The 22,504-nt window shown below is 46.6% G+C and overlaps 1 protein-coding gene across 2 annotated transcripts in view; it reads left to right on the forward strand.

Moving 5' to 3' along the window:
• Nucleotides 1–22,082, forward strand: part of OTUD5 (OTU deubiquitinase 5) — a 45,614-nt gene extending 23,532 nt beyond the window's left edge. For both annotated transcript variants that reach the window (XM_083420122.1, XM_083420123.1), the window contains exons 3-9: nt 12,600–12,664; nt 13,467–13,623; nt 13,789–13,937; nt 16,416–16,601; nt 16,789–16,999; nt 18,800–18,913; nt 19,949–22,082. In XM_083420122.1, the coding sequence (XP_083276248.1) occupies nt 12,600–12,664; nt 13,467–13,623; nt 13,789–13,937; nt 16,416–16,601; nt 16,789–16,999; nt 18,800–18,913; nt 19,949–20,070 (1,004 nt within the window). In that variant the 3' untranslated portion in view covers nt 20,071–22,082. The remainder of the gene's footprint in view (nt 1–12,599; nt 12,665–13,466; nt 13,624–13,788; nt 13,938–16,415; nt 16,602–16,788; nt 17,000–18,799; nt 18,914–19,948) is intronic.
• Nucleotides 22,083–22,504: the final 422 nt, after the last annotated feature.

The raw sequence follows: 22,504 nt of genomic DNA on the forward strand, positions 1-22,504 counted from the left end.
AGCAGGCCATTTCCTTCCCTTCTACAGTGGTACCTTGGGTTACATACGCTTCAGGTTACAGACTCCGCTAACCCAGAAATAGTACCTCAGGAACTTTGCTTCAGGATGAGAACAAAAATCGTGCAGCGGCAGCGCAGCAGCAGCAGCGGGAGGCCTCATTAGCTAAAGTGGTGCTTCCGGTTAAGAACAGTTTCAGGTTAAGAATGGACCTCTGGAACGAATTAAGTACAATGGTACCTTGGGTTAAGTACTTAATTCGTTCTGGAAGTCTGTTCTTAACCTGAAGACCACTTTAGCTAATGGGGCCTCCTGTTGCCGCCGCACCACCGGAGCACGATTTCTGTTCTCGTCCTGAAGCACAGTTCTTAACCCGAGGTACCATTTCTGGGTTAGCGGAGTCTGTAACCTGAAGCGTATGTAACCCGAGGTACCACTGTACTCCCCTCAAAGCAGGATGGCCCTCCCAGAAGGAGGGACCACCACTGACAGCTGAAGGGTAGCAGCCCATTAAGCTGTTTCTCTTCTACTCTCCTAATGGCAAGGTGGTCCTTCAGATTGTTGACACTGTTGAGGGAGATCATGTATGCTCCTGTGTCTGTTCCAGTCGTACAAGAGACTTCTGCTTGCAGAATGAAACTCTTCCCTCCTCAGTCAGCCCTAGAGGGTTGGGGGACCCTTCAGTTTTTTGTGGGTGCACAGGAGGGGGAGGAGAAGTCCTGTTGCACGAATAGAGTTCCACATAGACTGCAACCCTTTGTGTTTGTGGCACGGTAACAAAATTGTGGTGGTTCCTTAGACACACCTCCCCTCACCCCACCTCCAGTCTATGTAATGTGGGAGCAGTAAGTGTCACAGGACTGCTGTGGGGTTTACCGAGGTAAAGTATGAAGAGCCATCATACTAAATACGTGGAACAAGTTTAGTAGCTTGTCTGGAACAAGTGATGGGGTACACCGAGGGCAGGAAACTTACTCTGGACTTTAAGAAAACGTTTAAAGCCAAGGAACTGTTTCAGGTTAAGACTATCAGTGGCTACTATTCATGATGGCCATATTCTGCCTCCAGGTTCAGACTGGTCACTGAATACCAGTCGCAGGGGAACAACAGCAGGAGAGGAGGACTATTTGCCCTCCTGTCCTGCTTGCAGATTTCCCAGAGGCATCTGGCAGACCACTGTGAAAAATGGAATTTTAAACTGTATAGGCTCTCTTTCAGTGAATCTGCACAATCTCTCATACTCGGTTGCCATGAGTGGGTGATGCCAGGCTCTGCTAGCAAGCTTTCCTTGTCCTGTTACTGCCTTTGTCTGTTTCTCCATTATATGCTGCCTAGCATGTATCCCAACCCATCTTCCTTGTGTTTGTGGGGTTTATGCAAGGAACAGAGGAGCTGTAAGGTTACTGCTTGGGCTTGGCCAAATTTATGCTGTCAAAACAGATGAGGTATGTATTAGTTACATATTCCTCATGGGGGGTTTTTCCCCAAGCAAAAACGCAAGCCAACATTGCCAATGTACCCAAAACCATAACTCAGCTGCTTAGTCAATTCAACAGTCTGCACAACTTTAAAAGGTTGATTCCAGAGCATGGAATCAACTTGTATGTGTGCTTTGGAGTTGGTTTGTTGTTGTTGTTGTTGTTGTTACTTATTACATTTGCTATTGGCTTTATCTTGTCCAACCCAAAGTGACTTACACTGCTGAGCTCAGAGGTTCAAGCTGCACAGCACTAGCTGTAAATAATGATAGTCAAAGTAGCACCAACGCCTCACTGTTAGTAAAAGCTCACCTGTATCTTTACCCAAATTCTTGTAGTGGGGCAGAAGACCACCTGTTCACATTACGCTGTGCCCATTGGGGAGTGTGATTGCCCCCCAGTCTTAGTTGCAACGTAGCCCATTGCCTACTAGAATGTTCTGCCCCACCCTTCCAGAGTTGCTCAGGGTGACTAACAGCAGGTTCATTTAAACAGGTAGAATTACTTAGAGATAGTTTTTTTTAATATTAAAGGGTTTATAAATGCTTTTATAAATGTCCTTTATAAGAGGCTAATGCCATTTTGCAGTTGAGCGTGGGAAATACCACCGGGAATTCCACTTTCTAAAGAACTGGGTTTTTTAAAAAGTTACCTACAGTTTCAGTTTCTATCAAAATATGTGCAGATTTCCCCCTACTGTTCTTCAGTGTGGCACCATTCTAACGTTTCGTGACTGGGTCTGAGGACCTCCGTACTCAATTGGGTGACTCACTTTGTTTTTCAAAAGGAGAGAGAGTCTCAAGAAGGTGTTAGTTTCTAAATGCTGGGGGGAAACAGTTGTAAGGTGAAAGCTGGTAGGGAAATGAGGGGGAAGGAGGATAGCTGTAGCTGCTCAGCCCAACTCATGCATGACACTGCTCTACTGAAGATCTCAACAAAACCCTTGTCACTTTAAAACTTGCTGTCTGGGGCTGGTAGTCAACTACATTTTTACTCAGAGTAGACCAAATAAATTAATAAACATGGCTGAGTTAGGTCCATTAATTTCAGTAGGTTTAAAAAGGTAAAGGGACCCCTGACCATTAGGTCCAGTCATGACCGACTCTGGGGTTGCAGCGCTCATCTCGCTTTATTGGCCAGGGGAGCCGGCGTACAGCTTCCGGGTCATGTAGCCAGCATAACTACCGTAAGCCGCTTCTGGCGAACCGGAGCAGCGCACAGAAACGCCGTTTACCTTCCCGCTGGAGTGGTACCTATTTATCTACTTGCACTTTGGCGTGCTTTCGAACTGCTAAGTTGGCAAGAGTTCAGTAGGTTTACTCTGAGTAAAACTATTGGCTATAACTCAACATGCACACCCCATTTCCCACCCCCATCTTCTGTGATGGATTGGAGTCTTCCAGAGCATGGAACTACTTTTCTTTCACATACATAATGACCTCTGGCCTCTTGTCCTGGAAATGGGCCTGAAACCATTACAGTAGCGGAAGAGATCATGGGCACAATCTATGATTTTCCTTTGATTTCTTTTTTCAAAGGCCGCTCTTCAGTTTCCTTGTCATGATTCGGTTTCGTTTACTCTCTCTGGAATGGGCCTTTCTCCTCAGCTGTAGGAGGAACAGAAACACGGCTTTGCTTAAGAATACACACGAACAAAGGAAAACATGCAACAGGAGCTGCCAGAACTGGTGGGTGGAGCAGGGTGCAAGTGGAAAGCATGATGGATTTTTTTTTTAATCAATGACTTTTTGACAAAAACAGGAAATCCTTACTGCTGAGTATTAACTTCTGACAAACTCCTTGCAACTCAGGTTTTCAGTGTAAGATACGTGTGGAACCCTCAGACTTCTGCATTTGTCCAACTTGGTGGGTTTTTAGCACAGAATTCAAGAGCCAGGATGCAAAGAAATATGCAGCGAGTTCTGTGTGTCCAAGGCTGTTTAAGTTTGTGTTTTTTGAAACAAAGTGAAACTGCCCCCTCTCCAATAAGGCAAACCACTTTTGAACAAATGTGTTGGGTCTCTGAGAAGCAGATTGTGGTATATAGCATGGGAGTTAGCTGACCAAGGAAAAATGTGTAACAAAAAATCCCATTGGGCATGACCAAGGTCTTTGAGTCTTAGGCCACGTATAATGCAAGGGGTTAGGAGAAGGAAGATTCCTGTGGGTCATGGGGTCATAATTGTTAAGTTTTAAGGGCATCTCTTTTGTACCAGGCTCCATCTGGGGGGCCTAGTAAAAAAAACAAGGTAGAGCCTGCAAGTCTGAAGTCTGCTTAGCTTTGAGTGTTTTGGTGCTAAAACTTTGAAAGAGGGGTGATTGGATTTGAAATGGTGATGAAGCTGTTTTGTAGAGCATGTCCACCCTTACTATCTTCTCACTGAGGAACTGCTTATATGCTTCCAAGGAATCCAGGGTTCCTTGGAACAAGTTTTGAAAACCACTGCGCTAGGCAAACTGGCAGAAATCTGCTGGATTTGACATCATTCTTAGCTGGGTGTTGCAAAATTTGTAACCTTGAAATCAGACAAAAAACAGGGGGGGGGATAGGTCTGTAAAGGTTGTGGGAGGAGGAAAGGGAATTGCGAAATTCTGCTGTGTGAAAAAGATACAAAATGTGGTTAACGCTTATGTTGTCTTTCTATACACTTTCACGGAAATGGTCAGCGTATTTTCTATAAATTTGCTACAAATTCTGCCACTAGCTGTCCTCATTCTATCGTAACATTGCTATATCATATCGCAGAAGCTCAGAGCTAAAGAAAAAGGGGATGCCTACATAGAAATGAGGGACGCGGGTGGCGCTGTGGGTAAAAGCCTCAGCGCCTAGGACTTGCCGATCAAAAGGTCGGCGGTTCGAATCCCCGCGGCAGGGTGCGCCCGTTGCTCGGTCCCAGCGCCTGCCAACCTAGCAGTTCGAAAGCACCCCCGGGTGCAAGTAGACAAATAGGGACCGCTTACTAGCGGGAAGGTAAACGGCGTTCCGTGTGCTGCGCTGGCTCGCCAGATGCAGCTTGTCACGCTGGCCACGTGACCCGGAAGTGTCTGCGGACAGCGCTGGCTCCCGGCCTACAGAGTGAGATGAGCGCACAACCCTAGAGTCTGTCAAGACTGGCCCATACGGGCAGGGGTTCCTTTACTTTACCTTACGTAGAAATGCAGAAATGGAAGAGACCGTGAGGCTTGTCTAGTCCAGCCCCTTACAATATACTACCTTAGGGAGACTTATTAAAAAGCATTGTTGCTGTTTTGAGGTTAATACAGATGGAGGTGGTAGCTGCTTCCCCCAGCCATGGATACATACTGCCACAGGGGTTGCCATTGGCAACCTTTTTGGGCCTCCTTGCTCGCATAAAGAAGCTCTTTGCACTTCTCTTCTTGTTCAGAACAGAATGGAGGGCAGGTATCCAGTCCTGGCATCCAGCGAAATGTGGGCATGTTAAAGGGGACTTGTTCAGTACAGTGGTACCTCGGGTTACATACACTTCAGGTTACATATGCTTCAGGTTACAGAACCAGAAATAGTACCTCAGGTTAAGAACTTTGCTTCAGGATGAGAACAGAAATCGTGCCCTGGCGGCGCGGCAGCAGCAGGAGATCCCATTAGCTAAAGTGGTGCTTCAGGTTAAGAACAGTTTCAGGTTAAGAACGGACCTCCGGAATGAATTGAGTACTTAACCACTGTATAAGAGAAGCCGAACCAGTCCAAACAGAAGGGCAAACAGTCACTTGTTCATTGTGAATTTTTGAGGGTGCATTTACTGAGTCCTTTTGCAGGTGTCCTACTGATGGGCAGGGCACACTGGCACTGCATTAACAACCACCACACCAGAGGATATGTTATGAAAAGGCATGAGTTGGACTTGTGGGGGTGGTATCTTCTTCTTATTTTTACATTTTACATATTACATCCATTCATATCTTAGCTTAGTTTTATATAGACTTCCCAGCTTATCTTCTGTTGGCATCCTATTTCATATTCTTAGTTTGCTAAATCTCCTAATGTTTCTTCTCCCCTTTATTATTTCCCTTTTCCATTCCTTTGTCTTGTCTACTGCTGCTCATAGACTTATCCCACTTGCCATTTAACCTTAATACCACTCTTTTTAAAAGTATTCTTCAAAATGCTCTGACTCGCCTCTTGTTTTCTTTTCATCATAATTTCTTACTTTGTGTGGGTGGCATCTTCTGGCTCTTGTAGATGTCAGAAGTGATTTGCTCCCAACATTGTTGCAGGTATGCCCAAAGCGTTTACTAGGCTACTGTAAGTGTGTTGGGTCTGATAAAGGGGTTGAGTGTTGGTTTTGGTAGAGGGAAGGAATAATGATAAATGGGGTAGTGGGTTGGGGGAAATGAAGAACTAATTAAGATTATGATAGGTAGGTAAGGTAAAGGACCCCTGGACGGTTAAGTCCAGTCAAAGGCGACTATGGGATTCGGTACTCATCTCACTTTCAGGCCGAGGGAACCAGCATTTGTCCACAAACAGCTTTTCCAGGTCGTGTGGCCAGCATGACTAAACTGCTTCTGGTGCAACGGGACACCGTGATGGAAGTCAGAGTGCATGGAAATGCTGTTTACCTTCCCACTGCAGTGGTAACTATTTATTTACTTGCACTGGTGTGCTTTCGAACTGCTAGGTTGGCAGGAGCTGGGACAGAGCAACAGGAGCTCACCCTATAGTGCAGATTTGAACCGCCGACCGTCTGATTGGCAAGCCCAGGAGGCTCAGTGGTTTAGACGCAGGTGGCGCTGTGGTGTGATAGGTATGGAAGCATGACTGGACAGTTCAGTCAAAGCCTGTAGCACTTTTGCCATTGCAAGGTTCCTGCCGCAATTATAGAGTTTTCACCAGGGTTTGTGTGTGTGCAACAAAGATGCTTTATATGGAGTGAGCCCCTTATCTAGCCTAGAACTGTGTCTTTGTTGCCAGGGGCAAAGGTCTGTGCTAACTCTGCTTCCTGAGTCCCTTTGACTGGAGATACGTGAATGTGTGAAGAACTTGACCATCTGACTTGGGGGTTTGGCAGGGGCTTGGATAAACAGAAATATCTGGAAAAGTGCAACTTTGTCCTTGAAGTAGTTTTTGAAAATCATTCAGAGAGAGCTGGATTTTCAGGAAAGGAATGATTGCAGCCAGTTGCTTCAGTAATCTGTCCTGGGTTTGTCCACCAGCACATCTATGTGCCAAACTGCAGACACACAGCCTTTACCTACCGCTTTCCCTTTTTTTTCTTCTTTTTCTTTTTCTCATTTGGTTTGGTTTAGTTTTTGGCCATCTCCATCTTGTTAACAATCCAGTAGCAACCTTGGCTTGGATTGCCTCGTTCCTTTATTGTGACTATTCCAGACCAGTTCCTGGTCTTTTCTAATTCTGATAGGCATCCCCTACTCCATTGCAATGTGCATTGTTTTGAAATGTTTTATAGTTACAGGTTATTCCTAACCTGTAGTGGCTTCCTTTTTGTCCAGGCATATATTTATTCATTAAGTGTTTATCTATTAAATCCACCTTTTACCAGGAAGGTATATATATAGTAACAACACTGCACTAAGAAGAATATCAGATAGACAATATAATTCATCATTTAAAAAATCTCAAACAGTAAAGCTACCAAGTAGCAGCAGCAAAAATACACCCATAGTTCTTAGCTTTCTCTTCAGATAATGAGATTTTAACCCACCCACCCCCCGTTCACGGGACCTTAGATGGGATTTACCCCACCTACGTACATTTAAAAGATGCACTCTCACACTTAAAATACTGGAAATATTTTAAAATTATGTGGGGAAATATTACAGCCTCTTTCCATCTTCAAATGTGATTCAAGTCCTGCAGTAAAATCATTCTGTTTTGCCTTTGGGTTTCCCCAGACCGGCTGATACCTGCGCCTTGTGCCTCGGTGGTGCTTTTTTGGCTACAAGAAAACTGAAACTCACCTCTGAACAGCAGATACAGAGGAAGTGATTGTAGTAATGCCTCCAAAACGGAAGCTGGCTGTTTTTAGAGACCATTCCGCTGATGTGAGCCAGCTTTCAAAATCTTTTGGCATAAATATATTTAACTTGGGCCAATGGTTGAAGCAAAATTGCCCAGACTTGCAGTTGCTCATTATCACTGGCTGTGACATCAGGTTAGCTAGGCCAATGGCAGAGGGCTTATCTATGAGACAGCTGATTTTGCATGAGAGCAAAAACCCACCATGCAAAACTCATTGCTGGTGCCAGGTGTCCTGAATAAGCTGTTCAAGATTCACTGGCTTACAGGCTTGCCAAAGGTGAAAAGCGTGAGGAGGGTCATTTGCAGCAGAACCACTTCCCATCCTATAAAAAGGCAGCAGAAAAGAAGCACCATGTTTTGAACTTTTCACAGAAACGCTTTGAGGTTATTGTTGACACTTTTATGTGAGTTATTAACCAGCAGCGATACCTCGGAAATTCTGTGAATTTGAACTGCTTTGAGATTGAAACTGTATGAGGCATAATCACCCAGGAGTTTCAGCAATGCTCATGTCTTGCTTTACTGGCAAGTCCCTGGGTCAGAGAGACATTTTAGATACATACAGCGAGCCTTGTTTGCCTGTCTTTGTAGTTGTGCTTGGTGTTGTGTTCCACTTGTGCCTCACATAGTATGTGAACTCAGAAAGTTTGCCCTCAAACACCCAATCTTATGTCAGCTTTTGAATAATTTCAGTAGGTGTTCTTAGAAGTCATGTAAAAGCTGAACAATGAAATGAAATGAATCGCTTTTGTTTCTGTGTTTCTCCTCTTTAGCAATTTTGCTATTACCTACTTTTTAAGATGTAACCATCAGGCCCTGAAAAGTTACACTAAAAAGAAAAAAAGTTTCCTGGCACCCTTACCCTCCCTCCAGATCTTGAGGAAGGAGGCTGCGGAAAGCCATCGTATGTTTTATAGCTTTGTTCTAAGAATAACAATTGATCAGCCTGAAATACAGGCTGGGAGTCAGGTATTCTCAAGGTGTCTCACAAAAAACAAAACAGAGTACAGTGGTACCTCCGGTTACAAACTTAATTCGTTCCAGAGGTCCATTTGTAACCCGGAACCGTTCTTAACATGAGGTGCGCTTTCGCTAATGGCGCCTCCTGCTTCTGCTGCGCTGGCAGCGCACAACTTCCACTCACATCGCCCGGGGCAAAGTTCGCAACAAGGGGCATCTACCTCCAGGTTAGCAGAGCTCGTAACTTGAAGCATTCGTAAAGAGGGCAGTACGTAACGCGAGGTTCCACTTTATAGTACTAAAAACTGAAAATGCAAGTTAAAACAAAACAAGCACAATAAGCATGCAACATAAACCTTCCACAACGGAGAAAAAAACTGTATGCAACTATAGCCTCCCATTTCCTACCAAAGTTTTATCATGGCCCTAATTCTTCCTGGGGCATGTTTTGGAGCATGGACCAGGGCTTTCGTTTCTGTTTGTGTCTTTACTGAGCGGGCCTCTGTGCACGTGCACAGATCATCAACAAAAATGGGGCTTGGGGTGGTGACCACAACAGAAGTTTCGTAGAAAAGCCGATGCCCATGTGACTTGCTGGAACTGCCAGCTCTACTTCCCCACACCAGAAACCACATCCTTGTTTACATAGAGGTTAGAGATGAGTCACATACTCCCTTGATGCATTGCGCAGCCCGCCAAAAAGCTGTTGACCCGTCCTCATCTGTCTGTCTTGCTTTCCTGCTGCTACCTTGAGGGGCCTAGAAAATTAGCCTCAGAAGGTAGTGTCCTATTGCTATCACGTACAGATAGGGAACTGTCTCTTCAGCCCCTTGCACTGTTGTAGGAAATGCCATGAAATTACTAGCACACTGTTTAGAAGGTGATCTGTTTGTGTTTGATGAGTGATGCTGGGGTCCCCACCCTTACACCGTCCCATGTGCCATTTTCAACATCCTGCTGTTCATGGGCACATACAAGGGCTGCCATACAAGGCAAGCCACCTTCTTCTTACCTGCTAATTCCATGGTGCCTTGAGGCAGGCATCGATCTTCTCTTCATGCAGTGGAGGCTTTCAGTATTACAAATCTACTACTTAACTGGGAAGGTTAAGAAGGTTAAGGGCCACTGCCGTTCCATCATATGGATGTCTTGCAAGGCAAGGTGAAGCGGGTGCATTGGGATGCCATTAAAGGCAGCTGGGCACAAGTCAAATGGATTTGACTGTTGGAGCACAATGTACTCTGTGCACAATCCCCAGAAGGAATAGGAGTGGCACAAGAGGATTTGAATGGGGCTTGTGCTGTTGTCTTATTATAGTTTTGGAGGGTGCTGCTGGAGTTTGTCACCTCTGGCACCAAGATATGGTGATGCAAAAACAGCCACCATTACTCCCCACACTGGAGCTTTTATGGCTGCAGTTCATACGGACCCCAGTTTGGCTTGGGGGTATTGTTGCTGTTTGTTTTATGGGTGGCCTGTGGAGTCTTTGTGGCTCCTGTTTGGCCCAGAAAAGAGCAGCCCTAGTGTTTGATGCACCGAGGGTGCAAAAACGTCTTTCCAATTCCTGAAGCATAGGTGGTAGCAGTGGTTGCGAACAGGCTGTGGAGGCAGGAGGGAAGGTTCAAAGGGCGGAATATGAAAGAAGAAGTAGGGAAAAAGCAGGCATGGGAAGGGAAGCAAGGGGAAGAGGGAGGTGAAATGATTGCTGGAAAGTGGAAGAGAAGAGAAGCAGGAGAAAGTTGCTGTGTTTGGAGAAGCAGCAGAGGCATCATCTCAAGACGCTTCGCTGTGTACAAAGCACTTGCTACTCTTGGGCTAGGAACTTTTTCCCATATGCTATCTCTTGACCTTGTGGTCCTGTGTGGTTGTCACAGGTCTCTTTTCTTCCTGGCATTTCTCTTCTACTCTCACCTTTGAGTGTGGTGATGATCTGAGCCTCATTCTCCTGTCTCTGCCACCACTGGCTCCACATCGGGAATGTGCCTCCCCAAAACACTATTCCCAGGTAAGGGCTGCTGACAAGCATCCCAGGATAGCTTCTTCTCTCCGCCTCCCTCAGTGTAAGTTGATTGGGCTGGGTGGGAGATTCAGGACGTGGCATGTAGCTTAGTAGAGTCATTTAGATTTCTTTGTTGCTGAGCTTTATAAACCAAGTCCCCTGATTATGACTGGAATTCTCTATACTTGCCACAAATAGTGTTGAAACTGCTTTTTCACTAAGTTTTCTCGTTTCTTGCACAGTGACCCCTCTCCCAGCTGCTTCCTGAACTGGCCCATCCCAGTCCTTTCCAAACTCAGGAGACTGTTCTCTCCTCTTCTTCCTGCCCCTTACGTTATTTTCTTTTGATCTGACTGCCCCAGAGCCATGGATAAGATTGAACCACGCGAAGCCAACTTAACTGATTTCCGTTTGTTATGCCATAATGAGAATTGAGGCTTGAATCTCGTAGAGTCTGAATATGGTATTGCTTCGGGATCCCTGTGGGTGCTGCATATTGAATCCTAGCGTCTTTCCCATTAACAGCAGTATTTTGAAGTAGAGACCATATAGGCAACTCAAAATAGCAAGGGATTTTGGCACTTTTCAGTAATTGGTTGCAGATATCTGTGACCACCCCTCAGCTACTTTGCCTTCCAAGGTAATCCACTTTGCTGCAACCTTTGCTTCTCTGATGCTCCCAGAGCTGGCATCTGGTTGTTTTTCTACACTTGCCCCTGGAAATGGTTCCACATCTGCAAAGAGTTTTTGTGATGTTGAAAAATCTGTAAGATCTTACTTTTCAGCGCATCTGTCAGTTTCAGTACTGGCTCTGATCAGTTTCATTAGCTGCCTTGTTGTGGATTAGCTGACAAATAATGGAACTGTGGCTCCCAGTTTCAATCGGTTTTAATTGTTAGATTACTCAACTAAAGCTTTTGGTGACCCAGCCTGTGCAGAAACGAGCTGTGTGTGTGTGGTGCAGAAATAGCACCAAACAAAAAATCAGGGGAGAGAGAAAAAGTAGGAAAAAATAGGCCCACTACTTTTCCAGCTGTAAACTAGATAAACTAGCATTAAAATGTTTTTCTAATGGAATAAATGACTCTGGGAGGAATTTAAGGCAGCACTATGTCAAATGTTCCATCAACAAAAGCATTTCAGCTTCCCACATGGAACAATACACCTCCCCCCCCCCCCTGGTGTGCTGTTCTGATGGTTCTCCTAAGCCCCCAGGGGTGTGGGTATGGGTGCAAGAACAGGCAAGGGTGTGAATAGCCCTGTTGACCCAGCAGAAGTCCTTGTTTTGGTTTCTGCTTGAGAACTCATCTGACCTCTCAGTGTCAAGAGCACAGGTCCTCATAGTTCAGGTAACAGTGTACTTGCAGGCTGAGTAGGTGTGTTGTAGCCACAAGCCTTAGCCTCAGCTACTAACCAAAATCTGTCCTGTGGGGAGGTTTTTCTTTCCTGACCCTAAATATGTGATCAGTCAAGTCCCTCTTAATTATATGGTCCTTTTTAGCCAAAGGGCCCCAAACAGCAGTAAACAGCAGTATTAAAAGAACAAATTATTCAGTAGAGTGCAATAAACTGCCATAAATCAACAGCAAGCAAAATGGTACAAGGCTACAAAAAAGGAGGACCAAAAGAAAGCCTTTCAAAGCAAGAGGACTAAAGGGTGCTCTCGCCAGCTCTACATCTGGCACATTTGGTGGCTGGAAATCAGAATAGGCAATGAGAAATACTAAAGAAGCTAACCCCAGCTAGAAGATTTAAGGGTGCCCAAGAAGTGTCTGCAAGCTTGGGAGCCAAATGTTGATTGCTGTCTTTGGGTTTGGAGCTGGGGGGTCGGGGGAAAGGCCACCTTCAGCACTTGCATCTGCTCGGTTTGTTGTATTGTGGGGGAAGAGAACCATGATGCACAGCTTGCAGACGAGAGGAAAGCCACACACGCCTCCCTTGGAATGCTGAAGACAGCACTCAGTGGGACCATCCCAGGGTTTTTGAGTACTGGAGGAATAAGAAACTGATCTGGGGTTCACTTGGTGCAAATCAGCAACTTCAGTTATGAAGCTGTGCTACATGCAAGGAAAACTAGGTGCTTCCAAACCTGTCTCTCTTTTCTGCTTATGAGATAAGCGATTGTTGGGTTGGGTCAGTGATGATCTCTCATTTCTTTTTGCAGCTGACCAGGTATATGGTGACCAAGACATGCATGAAGTGGTCAGGAAGCACTGTATGGACTACTTGGTGAGTGATGGCAGGAATCTAGAGGAGGTGGGCTTCTGCCTCCACCTCTAAGCCTGACCTTCAGGACTGTGTGTAGCAGGCATTCTGTATTCTGTGAACACAGGCAGCCAATAAAGAACCGAGTCTTGCACGTCTAAATCCCTGGCTTTCGCTTCTTCTCCATCTGTTACTTCTGGGCACTAAGGACATTCTTCCTATGAAAATATTATACCTTCCCTCCTTTGAAATGGTACAAGTGATGCTACAGCCACTGTTCTTTCTCCTCCTCTCCCGACCACCTCTAAATTATACAGATAAATACACACGCATATATATATGTATATCTCCACAGCGTCTCTTAAAATTGCAGTTCAGGGAGCCATCCATAAACTGCTTGAAAGGTGTTTGGCAGGCCCTTCCCTTGTGGAATCCTGTTGGCACTGAGGGGACTCTTAAGCATTACCCCAACTATACTGAAGCTGCTGCTGCTGCATGTGTGTATCGTGTGTTTACAGCTTCCATGTGACCGGGGTAATAATGTTAAATGTCCTAATTCCATGGTTGGAGCACTTTACACATTATGCCCAATGGCCCAACATGATTAAGTTGTTCAACCACTGCCCCATATGTGTGGAACCCGCCTTGAGCAAAACAGTTCTAATGCAGCATGGGGACCCCTTGATCTCTGCAGGTTCAGCTCTCCTAATGGGTTTGTGCCAAGAATCCTTTCCTGGAAAAGCTCTCCCACCTCCCCATGCTGTTTCTTGCCCCAAGTGGGAGCCTTTCTCCGTCCTTCTAACCTTGAGGCCCTTTCACATTGCAGATGAAGAATGCCGATTACTTTTCCAATTACGTAACAGAAGATTTCACCACTTACATCAACCGGAAGCGGAAAAACAACTGTCACGGCAACCATATTGAGATGCAGGCCATGGCAGAGATGTACAATCGACCTGTGGAGGTTTACCAGTATGGCACAGGTATGCATGGCTTCTACTTCCTGTCCCCTAACCCTTGCCCATGCCAGCCCTGGGCTGGGGGTGCCAGCCTCTCAGCTGCCCCTATAAAGCGTGGTGATGGCATCCAGCATGTTTGGGCAAAGGGCAGGGATTATGCTGCACTGAGCTGCCATCTTTCCCTTCCAGAGCCCATCAACACTTTCCATGGCATCCATCAGAATGAGGATGAGCCCATCCGAGTGAGCTATCACCGCAACATACATTACAACTCTGTGGTGAACCCCAACAAGGCTACCATTGGTGTGGGACTGGGGCTGCCCTCCTTCAAGCCAGGGGTGAGTCTTTCCTGGATGGGTTCTGGGGAAGGGAGGTCTCTTTAGCCGAGGAGTTCAGTATCCCTCACTACCAGGGTGTCTTCTGGGGGTTGAAAAGTTGGGATGTGGCAAGGTAAGGCTTGATGGATAAAGAGAGGGCAGGGAGAAATCAGTTGACTAAGATGTGTGCCTGATTGTGTAACTTTGCAGTATGATCTGTGTATTTTTATTTTTATAAAAGGTTTCTAACTTGTCTTGCTGTTATCAGCTACTCAGCTTGGTGGTGTTGCATGAATTTGAAATAGAAAATCTTGCTTTCCGAATTTGCTTGCTTTTGTTAATTGGTTGCAGCCGTTTCAGGAAGAAACCATGGAGGGAGATTGGACAAATCATGAATTTGAAATGTTCCCATAGGAAATAATTTAAATGCTCGCCTAACGAATGATTTCCTGGGAAAGCATTGTGTTCAGAAAGTGGGACCAGCCTGTGTTTATATCCTGCCTTTCTGCCTAATAACTGGGCTCCAACGCTACTGAGAACAAGCAAAAACTAATACATAATAGAATAATATTATGTGTTGGGCATGGGGCTTTGCACAGGGCTGTTCTCAGGTGTGGCAACTGGCTGGTTGGTGCTGCCTGCAAGCCCTCTTTTGGCCCAGCTGCATCTTTACCTGCCCCACCCCTAATGTTATGTTTGGTGCCAGGTGTAGAGCAGGTAGGGCATGGCTTTAAAAATGCCCTTGCAAAGCAAATCAGGCAAGTGAGTCAGAAGTTCCCAGTTGCTGCTGCTACTACAATGACTGTTTCAGCTGCTACCCTTTGAAAATTCCATGGTGCCTGGACTATGCAGAATTAGACAAGATGACAGGAAGGATTTGAAACCTGCGGGATCAGAGATTCTCAGAGGACTGGAGTAAATATGTGAACTATCTGAAAAGCAATTGTAATCAACAGATTACGCTAGTGGGATTGCAGGAGGTTTTGTAAGGAGAACTGTGAAATATTGCAGAGAAAAGTATGAAGAGAACTATTAGTGAAGAACTATTAAAAGTAATAGTGAAATTAATGAAATGCAGATTGATAAAGATTGAAAAATCTTCAGATGTGGTTGATGGAAGTCCAAAATGCCGAATAAGATGAGAAAATATGTTGGATGGTTTTTTTGGAAATTTCATGTAAAAATCAATTAAAAAAAGAAAATTCCATGGTGCCAGGAGTGGCCCAGGACATTGTGCTGCTAGAGACAAAATCTCCAGTGCAGCTCCCCCCACCTCCTTCCCCTCACCGTCTCCTAGTTCCCAGCACTCAGCACAGCTGGGTGTCCGCCATTACCAGCTGCTTGCTGCCTCCTGCTCCTCAACCCCTGTGGCAGCACACCCCTCTACTCACCCCTCGGTTGCCCCAAAGAGGAGTGTGCTGCTGCAGCTGCCAGGGTCAAGGAACAGGAAATGGCAAGCCTCCAGCAGCAGTGAGTGCCCAAGTCATGGCTAGTGCTGGGTACTAGTCACAAGGGGCAGGAGATGGCAGCAAGGGTGCTGGCTTCTCCTGTGGGGAGGGGGAAGGCATGATGGTGCAGGGAGGGAGTGGTGGCGCCACTGCTGGCAGGGAGGCAGCAGGAGGTACAGCCCCCCAACCAACCACTCGCTCGTCTCACAGCTTCTCCTCCTGCTCTCCTCTCCAGGTGGCTCTTTCTGTTGGCAAATGGGGCAGATGGAGGCGCTAGAGGTCCTCTCCCTCAGGCCTCAGATATTGCTCAGCTTCATCTGGTGAATGAGGTGGGGCTGAATCAACCCACCCTTCCGAAGGATGGGGCATTTTGTCCAGAGTGCTGGGCCTGCCAATCACCATCGCATTTCTGATGTGGCCATGTGGCTATTCTGGCAGAGCAGGGTGAAGAAGCATGTAAAGAATAGTAGCGGTAGGATGCCTTCCCCAGGCACTTCCAAGCCAACGTCAAAGAGGCTGGAGAAGGATATCTGCTGGCTGCTAAGAGACTATCACCTGTTTCCTCCCCCAGATCTGACAAAGCTTGTCCAGCTGCATTTAAGATGAATTAATCTCATCCTTTCCTTTATCTACTAGGGGAAAATTGAATAGATATGTCCTCTTCCAAGACAATCTTTGGGCAAGTTCCTCCCACTCTCACCCAGATTTCTTTATTTCAATTGTGGGCAGAATCCACATAGCACAGCCTGTCAGCCCAAGGATTTCTCCCCTGCGTGTATCCCACACCTTTCCCATATCTGCTTGGAAGGTTCGGAGGTGCCTCCTGAAACAAATGGGGAAGGGTGGAAGGAGTCCTGCTGTGCAAGCGGAAATCCTTGCGCTGGCAGGCGACTTACTTAGCACTGTGCTAAAGTATAGTTGCCCCTGTGGTTGTTTTCCTGACGGAGAGGGCTTATCTCCTTTTGCTGTTTAAAACATGCAACCAAACTTGGGCAGCGGGTTTGAGCCTGGGACTCCAGTGGGCTTGCTGAACTCCTTCCACTCTCTGTAGTATGCTGAGCAGTCCTTGATGAAGAACGCAATCAAGACATCCGAGGAGTCATGGATCGAGCAGCAAATGTTAGAAGATAAGAAGCGAGCAACTGACTGGGAAGCAACCAACGAGGCCATTGAGGAGCAGGTTGCCAGGGAGTCTTATTTGCAGTGGCTGCGTGACCAGGAAAAGCAGGCCAGACAGGTTTGGTTTATTTCCTCCATGTGTGAAGGGGAAATGAGGGTTTGGGGGCATCTCGGGGATCACTAGAGATGGGGAAGTGAGTCTTTCCTTCTGTTGAGACTGGCTGTAATACTGGCCTGGCTCAGGGAAACTGATCAACAAGATGGTTGGCCCTGAATAGCATCTCTACCTTTCCCCTTCTCCACAGCCCTGCAAAGCCAGCGCTACCTGCAGCTCCGCCACGGCGGCTGCAGCCAGCGGTTTGGAAGAATGGAGCGGCCGCTCTCCACGCCAGCGCAGTTCGGCGTCTTCCCCAGAGCACCCCGACTTGCACAATGAGCTGAATGCTGCCAAGCCACCTTCCCCTGGGAGCACCGCAGCTCTAGCACTTACAAAGCCCCCCTCGCCGTGTGCTCCTGGTAAGTGCCCCATGGGTCAGAGCAGGGAGCAGAATGACTCCTCCGGGTGGGGAGCAAGAGGGCTTAAGCTATGGCAGGGGCTGGATGAAGTGGCCACTATGTCACAGGGAGACAAGCTTGGTTGTGACTTGGGACATGTGCAGATCAAACGAGTTTTTCCCCAGGGGTCAGGCACATTCTTCTTGCACACGAAACACCTGCAAGCCACATAGGTCTCTCTGAGCTCCTTCTGGTTGTCCAGGTGACAGGACAAGGTCATGCAGTTTGCCGCTTCCGCCACACCTGTAGACACCATAGTGCTGTTCTGTCTTGATCCAGTCTTCATAGTGCTGTTCTGCTTCAAAACACTGTGGTCCTGTAGAAGCTGCATCTCCTTTGTAAGTCTAGAAGGGGGAGCAGAAGGGCTGTGGTGCAGTTGCCATTATGCACTACTGTGGTATATTTCTCCACAGCTGCTTCCTCACTGCCATTTCGAAGAGATAGGAGAGAGGGGAGATTAGCTATCCAGCAGCCAAAGTGGGGAATGAGGGAAAGGACAAGATATTTATCTTTCCTTACCTTAATTTTTTTTAAAAAATGGAGCGCCTTTCCAGTTGCATTGCTTGAGGAAGGTTCACACTGACCGTGTTTAAAAACAACCCTTAAAATAAATGAAGTAAGTAAAATAAAAATACATAACAGTCCTATCCAGCAGAAGCCAGGCATAAAGTGTTTCTCCAACCGATAAGATCTAGCTGTAAATGGGTTGGAAGCCATAAATGAGCCTGCAGGGCTGGAAGCGATAATCCTTAAAGTCAGCTGAACACAACAGAATTAAATATCCCAGAGGCAGAGGGAAGTTTTCACTTAGTAGTGAACTTGGAAAGTCAGACAGGCCCACCTGGAAAGGCTGTTTTACTGCTGAGGTGCCACAGGAGAATGCGGGGGGGGGGTCCCCATTCATTCATCCACAGATTTCACCTCCTGTCAGTTTTGGATTTGGAAGATCTTAAGGTATGGGGAGGTGGTCTATTAGAACAGAAAAGTGGTGAGGCCAGCAGAGCAAGGGGTTAGTAGCCCTCCATCATAATGACTTGCAATTCTGGATTAATATTTCCCTCACAGCAGAGAGGGATTTGAGTCCTCACACAGGCCCCTCTGTTCTCAGGCCTAAAGGAGGCCAAATAGTGGCACAGTCACTTAGAGGACTCACTAATGCAGGATAATGACCTCTGCCTCGGGTGACTCCCTGGATCATTTTATTGCAGAGAGTTGCAGGGTGTTGAATTGATGTCTAGTATACCAGACAAAATCCACACAGCCCTAAAAAGGGGGCAGGATAGTTACCAATAAAGAATGCAAGAGGTTCTGCCTGTGGATTTCTTCATCTTTCGGCTCTGTGTGTGCATATGTCTGTCTAATATTCATTAGGCTAATAATTGTAAGTCACTGATATTTTTACTATACAGCTGTATACAAAAAAGTTTGATGGAGAGATAAATTTTTAAAAAACAACAACCACACAAAATAAATAAAATAAAAAAACACTGAGATTTTGGCCATCCCACAATATATACTCTGGTTTCTATCAAGGGGCAACCTGAGAATAGGTAAATTACGCCAGAATATGGTCAGACTAATATACATGTCAGAGTTCAGACTCTTTTATCCATCACAGGAAAACACCTGCAAACTTGTTAAGTTTAAATTGCCTTTAAAGGAATACCAGGGGGCAGGGCATTGTTGGAGAATTGGCCCTTAGGAGATGAATGTCCCCTTTGCATGCAAATAATTTTACCATCAATTTGCACACCTACCCAGGTACAAGCAGCCAGCTTTCTGCAGGCGGTGGCCGAGCAACCCCTCCCTTAGTATCGTTGTATCCAGCCCTGGAGTGTCGGGCAATAATGCAGCAGATGTCACCAACAGCATTTGGTAAGTGCCCTCCCTTGAGCCAGGCATTCAGGCGTTAAGGAGATGTGGCTCTTTAGCTATTCAGAACCTTAACTTATTTTCAGGCGTTCTGATGCCATAGCTGAAGACTCCTTCAGTTTTCCAGTACAGAACCCTGCATTCAGTGGCTGCTTTTCACAATATATATATAACTGCTTAGTGTGTATATGGAGAGGAGACAGGTCAAAATTTGTCGTTCTAAGCTTGAGCAAATCTAAAAATGCCAGGCTTGGGGGAAGGTGACAGACAGCTTGAGCAGTTATTTTAAGTGAGGATTTCTGGGCTGCTGGGAACACACCTCAGATCTGTTTTCATTTTGATGTTTTCAGCAGGGTTGCCATATTTCACAAAGTAAAACCCTGGAAATTGCCTAAGATTCAGGGCAAAGCTACCAGGATTTTCACAAGATTCTGCAACTAGCTCTCACATTTTCCCTGGCCCTTGCACAATCTCTTGGGAGTCAGCTGGTTTCTTTGGGAGGAGGAGATCACATACCCCCGTTTGTGGTCTTCCCACCTAATTCTTCCCTGACTTCACACTATGGAAATGGTGGGCAGTAGGGTGGGTGGGGAGGAGGAAAATAAGTGCTATAAAAAGAATCATGGATAATAGAGCCCTGTGAGAACAGCAAAAACCAAAAAAAATGCAATTCCAAAATTGTGTAAAATTCAGATTTTGATTTACAAAAATGAAAAGGGGTGAGAGCTTTCAGATGGACTAAGTTGAGTGCCAGAAACTAAAAACTGCTAACTCTGAAACAGGAATGCTTGGAGCATTGAAATGAAGTATTATTTCGCCACTCCTTGTGGAGTCTTATTGTGGCCATTAAGGTGAAAGCATCCAGTCTGGAGCATCAGCGGCTGTGGTGGCAAAGGATGGGGTGGACATGGAACTATGATGCAGTCGACTGCGCATGGTTGGCTGTGTGTGAGAGGTGGTGGGAGAATGGCTAGAGGCAGGGGCCGAGTGACGCATGACTCCACCTGTGACCGCTTCAACCCCTTTGTCTTCTGCCAGGCTTGAGCGACTGGGATGACGACGAGATCTTGGCTTCGGTGCTGGCGGTGTCACAACAGGAGTACTTGGAAAGCATGAAGAAGAGTGCCCTGCACAGAGACAGTGGCTCAGACAAAAGTTGATAACTCGTTTGCATCTCCTGTGTTCGCCTGACACCCCTTAGGTGCATGTTTTGGCAGGAAGGATGATAATACTGGGACCCCTCCCCTCCTCTGCTGCTGCTGATCAAAGCTCCTTCGGCTGCCCTTTTGCCCCGTCATTTTTTGGCTCTTTGCATCCAACCTCCAATGCGCTTGGGGGAGAAGCGAGAGAAGGACTGGACCTCCTCTGCAAGGAGCTGGAACACGCACAAACTGGGGCATGCTGGGCTTCCCCCTTCATCAGCCGTTCCTTCATTACTGAATATATCTATATATATGATCCAATCCTAAATGAGACCTCCCCACTTTTGAATGGGAGGGTTGCAGTTTGCTTATAGGGTGGTGGGAAGGTGGACTCTTCCGGTTGGGTTTTGGAGAGCGGAGAGAAGCTCAGCTGCTTCTGTGGAAGCAGAGTGTGACTGCTGGGCCCACCAGGTTCCCTCACCCTTGGGAGCTGGGGATATAATAATGTTCAAGCATGAAGGGGGTTGGGGGGGCTAGCAGTGTGTTAACGGTTCTTTCACCTGCCCCCTTTTAACACTAGTATCCTGGCTTCTAACGGAAGGGTCTTCGGTGGAGTGGGTCCCTAAACCTGCAACCATTTGAAATCACTCCGCCTTCATCTCTGAGGAACAGCTCTGGTCATCTGCAGGAGGACCACCTCCATGGCTGTTTTTTCTTGCTCCACGTGGCAGCCTCTCTTCTCTTTCCCACTTGGGTGTCAGTCCCTGTTTGTTCACATGTGGCCCCTGACATCTGGGAGCGCACCACAGGCTCCCGACTTTTTGCCCAGCCATGTGGTCTCCCTGACGCTCTGCTTGTTGGCTTTCTTGGCCTCTCCCGCTGCTGACTCTTCTATTCTCCCTGTGCCTAGCAGCGGGGGAGGAGGGACGGGGGTGGGGGTGGAGAACACACCACTTGTCATTCCATGTCAGCACTTCCTAGGAATGGGCCGGGCCTTTAACTGCATCGTGGAAAGGAGGTGTTGGTAACAAAATGGACTCTGGCACAAGGTCAGAAGTTGTAGGCGACAACTCTACAATGTTGGGAAGGTCCCAGGTTGTCCTGTGACGAAAGTAGATCTTGAACCCCACAGTTGGGACCCATGCAAATGGCGGGGGAACCTGTCCCACGAGGACCCTAGACTGTTGGCAGGCTGGCCTGAAGGTCAATTAACTCCTAGAAAAGATAGATCTTGCCTCTTCCGAGTGTGGTGTCTTCCTAATTACTGCTGTGGTTATACAATCCACCTAATGTGGCCATTTATTTTTTATTCTCGAATCCTGGTTGTGAACAAATGTTTCTGCCTTCCCCATTCATGCAAGGGGCACAGCACCAGTGCACTCAACTACTCCTGCAGCTTCGTGTTGTGTCCGAAATTCATGAAGGGCTGGGATTTGCTAAAGGTCCTGCCCCCTTGGCATTGCTTTCTGAGGCTGCAGAGTGGCAGCTTTGAAAAGGGGTGGGAGGGAAGTGGGTAGGTAGTCTACTGCTTTAGGAAGACAGGTTTCAAAGTGGTATTTGGTGCCTGAAATAAAGTATTGATCTATGCTCTACTTCTCTCTGCCCCCCCCCAAAAAAAATACCTTTGTGTTTCACCTGTGAGAGAGGTGCTTAACTTCCCTGTGCAGAATGAGAAAATGAAGCAGGAACAGGTGAGGATGTACTTGAAGTATGAAAACAAAGCAAAATATCCAAGCCTCTTCCTCTGATGTCCTTTCTTGTTCCTACAAAACCATTTCATGGGTCGCCTTTCCTTGCTTCTCCAGGGATCCCTTTATGCTCAGCTCCCATGATTCCCCCACAAGAGTTTGTAGATGGAGCCACTGGTTATCAGCTTCTTCGAACTGAACGGTGCACATGGGCCACACGTGGATGTGCCCTTGGTCCCACCCCATGTGCTGGTTTACTGCCAATTAGATATTAAAATTCCTTGACCAGAAATGCCAAATTCTGCAAGATCGTTATAAGCAGAATAAATCATGTAAATATTGCCTTGTTTGATCGAGTAAAGTAATCAAATAGATTTGCAATACACTGCGCGGAGGATACACACACACACACAAGCTACTTAACTGGTAACCATTCCTTTAGCCAGGCCTCATAAGGGACGGCAAGGCCTGTAATAGTCAGACTTACTGGAAAAGTAGAGCGCTGTGAAGGAGATCGAAGGAGGAGTTCCTTATCTCCCCGCCCCCATGTTATATTCACCCTTTTTACCTTTCAGGATCTCCATTTTGGCAACTTAATTTTAAAAATGGAATCTGAGATTCTCAGGAGCCTGGTGGGTTCCATGACTGAAGGCTGTTTTAGACAACAGTCATCCAGTGAAGCTACGTCTCGTATGTTAGAGTTGAGCTTTTGTATGAGACGGGGGAAAGACCAGTTGAACAAATAAGCACAATATCTCTGGTTG

This window comes from Podarcis tiliguerta, assembly GCF_965153285.1.
Source record: "Podarcis tiliguerta genome assembly, chromosome: 17".
NCBI classification, from domain to species: Eukaryota; Metazoa; Chordata; class Lepidosauria; order Squamata; family Lacertidae; genus Podarcis; species Podarcis tiliguerta.